This window comes from Diplotaxodon limnothrissa, linkage group LG23, assembly GCF_057381915.1.
Source record: "Diplotaxodon limnothrissa isolate DT_005_m linkage group LG23, D_limnothrissa_male_GT1.1, whole genome shotgun sequence".
NCBI classification, from domain to species: domain Eukaryota; kingdom Metazoa; phylum Chordata; class Actinopteri; order Cichliformes; family Cichlidae; genus Diplotaxodon; species Diplotaxodon limnothrissa.
In genome coordinates, this window is record NC_140617.1 from 10,403,418 (window position 1) to 10,415,800 (window position 12,383).

General features: G+C 44.9%; 1 protein-coding gene across 8 annotated transcripts in view; it reads right to left on the bottom strand.

Moving 5' to 3' along the window:
• Positions 1 to 12,383, bottom strand: part of patj (PATJ crumbs cell polarity complex component) — an 89,480-nt gene that overhangs the window by 14,742 nt on the left and 62,355 nt on the right. For all 8 annotated transcript variants that reach the window (XM_085347463.1, XM_085347462.1, XM_085347464.1 and 5 more), the window contains 2 exons: positions 6,154 to 6,350; positions 5,575 to 5,666 (listed from right to left, as the gene is read on the bottom strand). In XM_085347463.1, the coding sequence (XP_085203589.1) occupies positions 5,575 to 5,666; positions 6,154 to 6,350 (289 nt within the window). The remainder of the gene's footprint in view (positions 1 to 5,574; positions 5,667 to 6,153; positions 6,351 to 12,383) is intronic.

Consider the following 12,383-nt stretch of genomic DNA (forward strand, 5'->3'; position numbering starts at 1 on the left):
GAGAGGCGGACGTCATTCACGCTGCAGGAAGAATAAAAGTCCTGAATGCAGCACAGAGATACAAACTCAACTGCAGGAAACAGCTTCCTTCATTTATTCAGCCAAAGAAAAATATTCACAAGGAAACATTACATTTAGTATGATGATCATAAAAACATAAAAAAGTTGCTGCGTTTTAATATTTCAAATTCAAAAAACAAAGGACGTTAAGAAACAGGAGACATAACATCATGGCCATATCTGCATAGTGTTCAGAGATGAGCAATAACGCGTTACAAGTAACACGGTTACTTTTTTCAAGTAACGAGTAAAGTAAGGGATTACTATTGCAAAAAAGTTATTAGATTACTGTTACTTTCCTGTAAGCACGCTGCGTTAATGCGTTACTAAACCATGATTTTGTTTGTGAGAGTGTCTCATGACACTGACGTAAGTACGTGCAACGTTCGTGGTAACAGACATGTGCAGATCAACAATGGATAATATGGATTGCGAGTATGACTATACAGCGTTTAAAGCATGGAAGTACTGACCTTACTTTGAGTATAAATCCGTAAAAAGTGAAAAAAAACATCTGCATGTGCTGTACTCTCCGTGGGAAGAAAACTTTCTAAATTTCTAGAGCGTAAAAAACCCTAAACTTCTGAGCAAGTACCTCGCATGCTGCCACGGGAATGTGAAATTCACAGAGAAACCCCCCACTGACAAGACTGCTGCAGCAACGGGCAAACCGCCGCCTGCTCCACTTCTGCTAAACAGGTGAAAATAGATTTAAGAGTGACAGGACATTCATGAACTATCATGAGTACATGATAGTTCAGTGTAGACCCTTCTACTTGCTGAGAGAGCTCACACCGGTCACAATAATAGCAGTTTATGTGCCACCGCAAGCTAATGCTAAGTCAGCCATGGAGCTACTCCAGCGCTCCATTAATAAACAGATAACAACGCAACTGGACTGAGCTGTGATCGTGGCAGGAGATTTTAACCATGCAAACCTGAAATCTGTCCTGCCTGGATTCTTAAAAAACATGATTTTTCCCGATGAGGGAAAACAACACACTGGACCAGGTTTACACCAACATCCCAGATGCTTACAAAGCCACCCCACTGCCTCATCTCGGACTCCCTGACCATCTCTCTCTGTCCCTGATCCCTGGTTATAAACCTCTAATTCAAAGACAAAAACCATCTGTAAAAACAGTACGAGTGTGGACCGCGGATGCCACCATGGCCCTACAAGACTGTTTTAATAACACAAATTGGAGTGTATTTGCTGAAGGATCAGACTTGAAGGGCCACACATCTGCTGTACTCTCATACATCAACTTCTGTAGTGAGAGAGCACACCACCTCCACCCTCATTCTCTTATCCTCACTTTTCACCCATGACTGTTCTTCAATCCACACCAGTAACACCGTTATAAAATTTGCTGATGACACCACCATCATAGGACTGATCGACAACAACGAATCAACCTACAGAGAGGAGGTTCAGCATCTGAAGTGATGGTGTGACAACAACAACCTGCATCTGAACACAGTCAAGACCAAGGAGACTGTAATCGACTTCAGAAGAACAAAGCGACCTGAGCACTCTACCCTCTACATTGATGGGGAGGAGGTAGAAAGGGTAGAGAGCCTTAAGTTTCTCGGAGTCCACATCTCGGCTGACCAGGACCAGGTGGGGAAAGCACAACAAAGGCTGTACTTTCTCAGGAAACTGCGTCAGGCCCAATTACCCTAGAGACTGCTAGTAAACTTCTACCGCTCCACCATTGAGAGCCTTCTGACTTACTGCTGCACACTCTGAGGACAAGAGGAAACTGCAGCGGAGGTAGGGTAGCCTGTTTGTCTTTGACCTGATGGACCTGAGGGCAGCAGAGCGGGCAATTGGCATCTCACTAACCCCCCACAGAGACATTTATACTGGCAGACTTCAGAAGAAAGCCAGCATCATCATCCAAGACCCCTTGCACCCTGGACACTCACTCCCCTCCTCCTTCCTTCTGGTAAACGCTACAGGTCCATCAGGTCAAAGACAAACAGGCTACCCTACCTCCACCCTGATTGGAGGACAACTGCACTCATGGGCATTACATTTTATTTATACATCGTATCTCTATAACCGTATTATTATAGTAGCAACAGCATCCCCCCCCACACACACACACACTCTCAATGTGCAATATCACTGATCACACACTGCACCTCACAAAGCACCTGCTCCTCAGATGGCATGTATGTGTATGTATATATACGCAAGCGTGTATGTGGAAATATGTGTGCGTATGTACGTACACATACATATATGCATGTATATATACATATATGTATGTATGTATGTATGGGTGCATCTGTATGTATGCAGGTGTATGAATAAGTTGTACATATCTTTCTTGTGTAAATGTAAATCTGTGTTATTATGCAAATACTTACTTACACTATTGTGTATTTCACACGGAGAGATGCCAAACTGCCTTTCATTGTTCTTGTAACAGTGACAATAAAGAGCTATTCTATTCTATTCCTTATTGGAGAAGTAATCAGTAATTAGTTACTAATTACTTTTTTGAAGTAACTTGACCAACACTGGTAGTGTTACAGATATCTGTGAGTCAGCGCTGACCAGCATTTGTTACAGCTTCAGTCAGGTTTATCTGTTATGCTGCATTCGTCTTACACCAGCAGAAGAGAAGACTAACACTGACACAAACACTAAGTTGGAAACATCATCAGACTTCCTCTCAACAGTTTTGTGAATAATTACAAAAATAAAACAATGCAATGCTGCTAAATCAGGTGAAACGTATCAGTCAGGTTTCTGACGTCAGACGTCTCTGATGTCAGAAATCAATGATTCGATCAGGTCTCGTTAAACCTGTGAAGTCTGCGGGTTTTGATTGACCATCAGTCACACGTTTCCATCACTGTCTCAGGCCAACACTACAGCTGTCAGGAAGTGACAGACACCGGCGCCGGTGGATTGATGAGGACATCACAGACACATCAAAGTCAGCTGATTGTTGGTTGCTGCTTCCCTGGCTCAGTGAGCACTGATCTCCTGTTTTCCCTGTGATTTACTTGTTTCCATGCCGACACTGGGGTGCAGTGAACGACCAATCAGATGGGGTAAAGGAGATCTTTAGCAGTCTCACACTTCAGACTGACACCTTCATCCACCTCATATTGACCTGCTTTCTTTAATAAAAAGAAAATCAATTAAATAACTTTGAGATGCTCAGCAGTGAAATCTTAACTAAACATCAACCTGGTGGTTTGACCCCATCTAAATGATCAGTATGAGCAGCTTAATATTTCCTGTTTTTCTGCTACAGTTTCATGCAGAATTAGCCCCGTTATTAAAGTATGTTGCAGGGTGAGGCCCCATGAGACGCTTGCTTAGCTCCGATGTTTGTCTTGTGAGTCTGTGTGATAAATCTGCCAATCATATAACAGTCAGGAAGTCTTAAAAGCAACATGATGTAGAAACCATGTAAACGTGATCTCATACAGAGAAAAACATCCGGAAGAGAAAATCCGCTGATCTACTGCAGCTCCCTCTCAGGAGGTCAGAGCTGCTTTGACCTGGTGGGCTGGTATGAGGCTATGGTGGTGTTGAAAGTGGGTTGGGATGAAGCTGCAGGGACACTGGGAGTGGGTTAGGATAATTCTGTGAGGATGTGAGAGCAGGTTGGGATGAAGCTGTGGGGATGCTGGGAGTGGGCTGGGAAGAAGCTGTGTGGACATGGCAGTGAGCTGGGATGCTGGGAGTGGTTGGAAGGAAGCTATGGGGGATGCTGGGAGTGGGCTGAGGTGTTGCTGTGGGGACGCTGGGTGTGGGCTGGGATTAAGCTGTGGGGATGCTGGGAGTGGGCTGAGGTGTAGCTGTGGGGACGCTGGGTTTGGGGCTGGTATGAAGCAGTGGGAACAATGAGAGTGGGTTGGGATGTGAGCAGTCAATGATCTGCGACTTTTGTCGTTCTGCGAATATCAAATCAAAGAGTGCATGAGAGAGCCTTACTCACAGATATACCCGCTAATCAGTAACCTCCAATCAAAATCTTCAAATTTCTCTCACCAAACCTGGAGAGAGGTACGGCCTGAAGCTCAGAGAAGGATTTCAACTTAAGTGTCTCTCATTCTGCTGTTTCTCTGATGGCTGAATTTAACTGATGAGTTAAATTAGAAGAGAACAGTGAGGACTTCATTCTTCACCTCTGCCTCTGACATCCTGTCGAAATGAGGGCTGCAGACAAAAAGTTGAATCCTATTTTTCCTTTTATCAAAGCTAACGTCTGCTTTTCACACTTCAAACATGAACAATCTGTGCTGATTAAAGTCTGAGCACATTCACCTGAAACCATCTCCTCCCTTTCATCTCTCCTGTGCTGATAATTTGATCCACTTACAGCTCCGTCACGTCCCATATCAGGTGAAACTGAGTGACAATGTGGATAAACTCTCCTCAGAAAGAGGAGGATAAGCGCGATGGTCTTCATCCTGTCAGGCTGAGGGTTTAAATCTGCGTGACGGAGTGCTAACCCGGCCCCATGAGCCAGGCTTTGGACTTAAACACACCCGCTTGCTTCAAAGCTGCTAATTACAAAAGATCATTTATGGATCTGCAGAGGAAGGAGGAGGAGGAAGGAGGAGTATAATCTGCCCATCTCCTCCCTGGATCGTAAATGACTCCTCAGTGAGTGTGAAGGAGGCGTTTCACCGTCCCTGCTGTGGTAAAGCCTGAGCTCTGGGATGCTTTGAGCTTCATCTCCACAGCCTGGGAGTCATCCTCCACATCAGGAAGCAGCTTTTATTTTGAAGGGAATGCAGCTGTGTTTTCCTCAGACTCAGCTGAGCATGCTCAGTATGCATCAGCTGATGATGTGCTGCAGAGAATGCAGTGACAGGAAACAGAAACAGCTTGTTCTTCATGAGTTTCCTGCACAGACCTTCTCACTGACGCACAAGGTTATATTTTTGTGGATGAACGACAGCATCAGAGAATAACTATGATATTATTCACAATCAAGACACACAGCAATAGAACACGCTATACAGGATAAAAAAGGGGGCGGAGTCAGGAAGTGTTTAGGTCAGGAAACCGGGCAAAGGGTCTGATGCAGCTCACCAGACGGCTTTGCAAAGAAGTCTTTATTAATAATAATAATTCTTTAATAATTTTTAACAACTTAATGCACAAATATTGCTTTAATTATTTTAAAATGAAATATTATTACTGATATTTATTATTACTGTTTGTTTCAGCTGCTGTGAGATCAAATATTATTTAACTTAATTATATGAAATTTTAATTTTTTGTTTTTTGTTTTTTTATTGCTGTAACAGGAGGAAGAGACCACAGCTTGCTGAATCAGACACTGAAAGGTTTATTTGTAAAATGACTTTTTTTGTTGACTGAATAAAAATGTTACTTATTAGTGTTATTAAACTAACACTGGTAGCAGCACCAGTGTTAGTTTAATAACCAAAAGGTTCCATAACGCAGCAGGCCACTGTGTATGGAACCTTTTTTAAATGCTCAGACTTTCCCACCATGCACTGCAGTCCTACCTGAGCAGGATGAGCTTCACCTTGGAGGTGGCACTCTTAATGATGGCTGAGGCGTTCTGGTGGCTCCGCCCATAAAGAATCTGGTTGTTAATCTGAAATGCAGACAGAGGGGTGGAGACGAGTTACCTGATGTCCACAGGTGCTGAAAGTGAGGGAGGGTTATTACTTCCTGAATACAAACAGACAGACAACAACAGTAGTAAATGTGTCCTCAGAGCGGCAGACCGCTGAAAGGTCCCCGAGAACTACAAGAAACAAAATGTTATATCAATACACACACACACACACACACACACACACACACACACACACACAGCAGATCGACCTGAGAGCTGCACTCAAGTGTTTTCTCTTCAGTCTGATGCATCTGCTCGTCTGCAGGTAGAAGAGCCACCTGCATGAGGCTTTGACATAATTGACAAAAACAAATTTATAAAAAAAAAAAGGATGGCCCAGATGTTGCAGATGTTGCACCAAATTCCTCACACATGATTAAAATCATCTCTCATGAACGCCATGCTTTCACTCTCACTGTGGTTGATGTAATTTATGTAAAATGATAATCTGGACTCTTCTCACCTCCAGAAGCTCATCTCCAATCTGAATGCGCCCATCGCGGGCAGCCGGCCCCCCGGGATGGAGCCCGACCACGAAGATGCTGACGCGGGAGCGATCCCTGTTCCCCGCCAGGCTGAGGCCCAAACCCTGCCGTTCCTTCTCCAGCTCCACGCATAGCAGCTCCCCTCGCAGGTCTCCATAACGCTCACACCACCGCTCTGCAGCCCAGGGAAGAGGAGGAGAACCAGGAGAGGAGAACAACCAACATGAGAAATTATACACCTCTCACAAAAACACTTTTTAATCAGAGCACATCATCAAGTCACTTAAATTCCTGGATATTGATCTGATCAGGTAAGGATCAGAGGGGGGTGCAATAGAGGGGCAACAATGAGACGACCCCAAACCAGGAATGTTTTTAATTTTCCCCTCCTCGTCTTTTATGACTGCATTTGGCTAAGATCAGTGTCACTGCTGGTAGCATGAGGTAATACCAGGACCCTACAGAGGTTGCACAGGTAGTTCAACTCCTCCAGCGTGGAACATCAATACGTGCCACTGCCAGAAGGTTTGCTGTCTCCCAGCACAGTCTCAGGAACATGGAAGAGATTCCAGGAGAGCCGGACAGGGCCGTAGAAGGCCTTAACCCATCAGCAATACCGGAATCTGATCCTCTGTGCAAGGAGGGAGAGGACGAGCACTGGAAGGGCTACAAAAGGATCTCCAGCAGGTCGCTGGAGTGAACGTCTCTGAACAAGCAACCAGACACAGGCTTCATGAGGGTGGCCTGAGGGCCCGATGCCTTCTAGTGCGCTCACTGCACGGCACCGTGGACCTGACTGACATTTGTCATAGAATGCCCTGTGCTGTTCACAGATGAGAGCAGGTTCACCCTGAGCACATGTGATAGACGTGAAAGGGTCTGTAGAAGCTGTGGAGAACGTTATGCTGGTCTGGGGAGGCTTATCCATGGAGAGACACATAGACCTCTGCAGGTGAGGCAACAGCACCCTGACTGTCATCAGGTATGAGGATGAAATCCTTGGATGCACTCTCAGACCCTACGCTGGTGCATAATCTTTTTGAGCAGTTATATAAATGTGCCAAGTTAAAAGACAAAGAGTCCGAGCACTGATAGAGGTTTATGGCTGTATTTGTTGGGATTCCCAGGAAGCCACTTACATGTGAAAAATAATGCCTCAAATTCACTCAGTGATCAGGAGCCCGGTTTTCGGATTGGCTCATAGACAGGGAGGAGGAGATAAAATTAAAAGCATGAAGGGGGAGGTGAAGAGGAGAAAAATGTGAAAGAAAGTGAGTAAGAAATCCAAAACACAAGAGCAGAAGGGGAGGAGAGAAGAAAGAAGAACAAAGAGGAGCATTTAAGATGTGAAGGAGAAGAGTAACGAGGTGAGGAGGTAATTATGAAACAGAGAGGAGGGAGGATGAGACGAGGAGAAAAGCAGAGACAAATCTGGTGTCAAACAAAAATCAGTTTAATGATCTGTGAAAGAAACAACAAACGGCGAGGGTGAGGAAACCTGCAGCTGAGACTAAACTCCTCCACTGTCAGCAAACGTGCCTTTAATTATTGCTCTTCGTACTTACTGACCTTTCCAGAATCAGTGGCCGCTTTGAAGATGTGAAGGGTTTTGTGTTTTTGGATTTAAAGGTCACTGCAGTTATCAGAGATAAACTGAAAACCAGTAAATCACTTCAAACTGGAGAATAACTGAAACCAGACTTGATTTCCAGGAGACATTCGACAAATTTTACATTTCAAATGTCACGTTCACCGAGTCTGCTGAGACAGCAAACCATCAGCGGCTTCCTGTGACACCAAAGAAAACGTAAAACATCTGCAGTTAAAACGTGACGTTTTTCTTTAGTTTTTACATGGAAGCACAAAACTGAAGACATTAAAACTAATTGTACAAGCTGCAAAGGGAGGTGACACTGAAGGAGAGACTGTCCAGGTTCAAATCATCAGAAAAGTTCATTCTAATTAGCTTCAGCGCAAAGAAGAGGAGGGAGGTGAGGATGAGGAGCCATGAGATGATGACGATGACAGCATTAAAGAGTGCAGACCGATGCCGTCTGCTCACAGGATCATTCAAAGAACATGACCGTCAGCTGTGCTGATGATCAGGCACTTTAGCTGAACCAGAGTCTGAAGAAACTGGTACGATCATTCACAAAATGCATTTTGGGTAAACTTTCAGAACTGGTTAAAGCAGGTGAAAGGTCATGCTTTACCTCAGCATTGACCTGAGAACAGTTTAACGTGCCGGGCTGCAGCCTGCTCCTGTTATAACACACGACAGGTGAGTTTAGTTGGTGTTTTGGTTCAGCCTGCCTCAGTTTGCTGCGAGCAGCCAGAGACACTGCGTATAAAGTTTGATTCACAGCCGAGCAAACCCGGTGAGGTCACGACCGCGTTGGTACTTACCGAAGCCACGCTGCCATGCCACGAAGGCAGAGAGTGCAGTATTTGTAATTTAATACATTTAAAATGATGATGTAAATGGGCCTCTGTCAGCATCAGAACCATGATCAGTGTCAGACTCGGAGATCAGTCCTGCAGCACTTTTTGTTTCCTTTTGTTTGCTCAGGTTCAAGCACCAAAACCTGCTTGTTGAGGGGGCAGGAGGTCAGACCCGTCCTGTGTTTGTGGCTCTGGGGCCCGAGGCAGCAGAAATTCTCTGAGACATGCCTGGAAACAAGTTGAGCGCTTGTTTTTAATCATCATGTTGCTGTCAGAGCACTTTCTGAGGAAAACAAGCTGCCACAAACGCCTCCTTTCCTCTGTGGCATCGACTCAAACGACCAGGTCAGATAAGATCTGATCGGAAGAAGCTGTCACACACTCAGCTACAAACGACTTAACACAACGCCATGAAGCTAAGCACGTCGAGAATCATAGGAAATATCTGAGATGGCAAACAGCCACCCCAAAATATCGTCCACAGCTGAATCACATTCATACATGGACCCGAGAAGAGCCCGCTCTCATCACTAGCTCCTCACACGCCACCTCAGGTACCCGAGGTCACTGCAGCTCCTCTGACATCCAGCAGAGGCAACAGTGAGTCAGGCTCCACAGACCTGATGTTAAAATGTCACAGCAGAAACAAACATGTTTACAGCCTGATACACAAATTGTGTGGTTTGGTATTAGGGGCGTGGCCTTTGCGAGTGACGGGTGGATGGTGACACAGGTAACTGTAGCTGCTACCTGTCTGCTAGCTTCACCTGAACGGGACCTCTGCACTGTGTTTGTGATTTTGGAGCTTTGTGAGCACCCCATCCTCTCACACAAATATGGTCACAGCCAAAATGCTAAAGCAGAGCGTCTGAATGTCCATCTTCTATTTACAGTCTATAGTTGCACACAGACTTTCCCTGCAGCGTTTCCATAAAACACTAAATATAAAAAGAACTTTGCATTTGTCTGTGTGAAGCTGGAAAACAAAAATATCTACAGAAAACACACTACCATGCTATTAAAATCTCACACATACACACGCAAACACAGTTTAATCAAAGGCTAACAGTTTTCAGACGGGAGGCAGGTGTGTGTGTGTGTGTATTTAATGAGCTATTAATAGCTTTAATGTGACAGGTAACTGCAGGTGTTAATGCCTCTCGGGGTGAGGAGAGGTGGCTGAAGGACGGAGCGCCTCCATCACCGGCTGCTGCTCTGATGATGGAGGCGTGTCAGGAAGAGGAGCAGGCGCACCTTTTATTGTGTGTTTAATGTGAATTAAATTGTTGGGAGTGCTTCTCTTTGTCAGGATGACAGGATGTCTTGTTAAGCTCTCCTTCAGGAGGCTCAATGTGTTCAGCTGCCAGAAATCTATTAAAAATACATAAGGAGCTAAACTGCTGCCCTACGCCCGCAGCACAGAAACCACCAAATTAATTAACCACTTCCACTCCGCTGCTCTGGCCACTCATTTGAAATGGTTTATCAAAGCAGCAGAATGCAGCTCAGAGTTTGGTGTTCAGACTCAGTTCATGGACTGCAGGTGCGTGGTGGTGGACGATGGGACAGCAGCTACGTGTCACAGACAGGACATTATCCAGATGATTAAATAGACTCAGAACCCTGACGGTGAGTTTGGGCTCCGCCTCATTTATGGTGGAAAGATTTTGCAGCAAAAATTGTCCAAAAGGTATAAAAGATTGAATCAAGTTCAGAAACCCAGCAGGTCAGCCTACTTAGCTGCTGCACATCTCCATTCCACTTTGCAACCCACCTTCACCCAGTGCCTCCTCTCATCACTGTCATATCTGTTATGGATGAGGCTCCACCCTCCTGCTGAGGTCACAGAAAAGTCAGTCTGCAGCTTTTAAACAACCAGCAAGAGAAAAATATCAGTTTTTAGTCTTTTCTTCATTATAAATTAAAGTAAAACAGTTTCTCACACTTCAGTGTTTTTAAAGAAGCTAGTTTTAGGCAGATGGAGTGGTTACCCAACATTTCAAAATATATCACACAGGTATTCAGATCTCCTTCTTCGGGTTTGGGAAAGAGTCGTCCATGAGTAATTGGGAGGAGCAGAGGCAGAATGTGGTGCTGCCCTCACCCATGGTTATTCGCTTTGGGTAAGGAAAGAAAGAACGAGGCATGGACTACAAGAAGCTCAGCTGCTTCTTCGTACTGAGCAGAGCCAGCAGAGGTGGTGCAGCGTCTAATCATGGCACCCTTCGGGGAGGAGGACTGGGAGGAGATAGACTGCGAAGTCATTGGAGAGATTTTATATCTCATCTGGGCTGAAAGCAGCTGAGGATCCCTCAGGAGGAGGCCAAGCACACTTTCAGGAAAAATCCATGTGGAATATGACACCATTCCCACCTCAGCTTCGGATAAAAACAAGAGGATGGGCAGGTGGGTGAATGTGACCTGCCGAAGTGGTCATCATTACTTCTACTGGAAAGTGAGCAGGAAGTTTATGCAGACCCTGAACTGCAGGTCATAAAAGCTTAAATGTAGATTTAAGGGTTTGTGTGCATACACACACACACACACACACACACACTCCAAGCCAAAAAACACACTGTGACTACAGGGGGCGCTGCAAAGACGGCGCACATGCAATCAATATATCAATGCAGCACACAGGCTGCCTTCAGCGTGATGGCACCAAGCACCGACTGTCACATAGGGCTGCTCGATTATGGCAAAAATGATAATCACGATTATTTTCACTGAAATTGAGATCTCGATTATTTGGCGATTTTTATTTAACAATAACAATGTATTGAATAATGACTTTAAAGATTGTCAAAAAATAATATAAAATAGTGTGCAAATACTGATAACAGTGCAAATGTTTGCAATATAAAAAATAAATGAAAAATGTAAACATCTATGTTTAGTAAACTTTGCTACGGTGTTGCTCTGTGGTGCAGCTACAACACCGTAGCAAAGTTTACACACTATGTCTACTTGATCCACGTCTGACTCCGTGAACCATAATGTTTCCACACCACTGAAGTTTTTTTTTTACCTCTCTTTTCAACCAACGGCAGTCACTCTCCTCTCCAAATAACTTCTGCTTAGCTTTCCGAGCTTCCCTCGGGTCCTCTTAATCAGCGGTCCCCAACCCCCGGGCCTCGGACCGGTACCGGTCCATGAGTCGTTTGGTACCGGGCCGCGAGAGTTGAGGCTCAGGTGTGAAATGTATAGTTTTCAGGGTTTTTAAATCGGTTTTCAGCGTTATTTTGTTATCGTTTTTATCGTTTACTCGGTTTTCCTTGGTCTTTTCACGTGTGTTATGAATAAATTTTATTTTTTTCGGTACCGGTACTAGTTTTATTTTGTTGTATTTATCCGCGACACCTTAAAGGCCGGTCCATGAAAATATTGTCGGGCATAAACCGGTCCGTGGCGCAAAAAAGGTTGGAGACCGCTGCTCTTAATTGTTGTGACACATGTTCGAAATGCAGAGAGGTGCGCTCGATTTGCCACACGGAGCAGCGCGAGAGTAAAGCACAAGGGAGGGGCTAATAATCGGCTCAGTCATTTTTAATGATCGTTGAAAGCCCAGATCGTAATCGAGATTAAAATTCGATTGATTGAGCAGCCCTACTGTCACACACTGATGAACACTGTCGCTCTAGCCTGCAGCAGGTTCTCTCTCTCTCTCTCTCTCTCTCTCTCACACACAGCAGGATGGTGGCGTTCCCCTCAGTGTGGTATTCCACTTCATGAATGTTGCTCCAGTTTGTCTCTATCACTTTTCTTC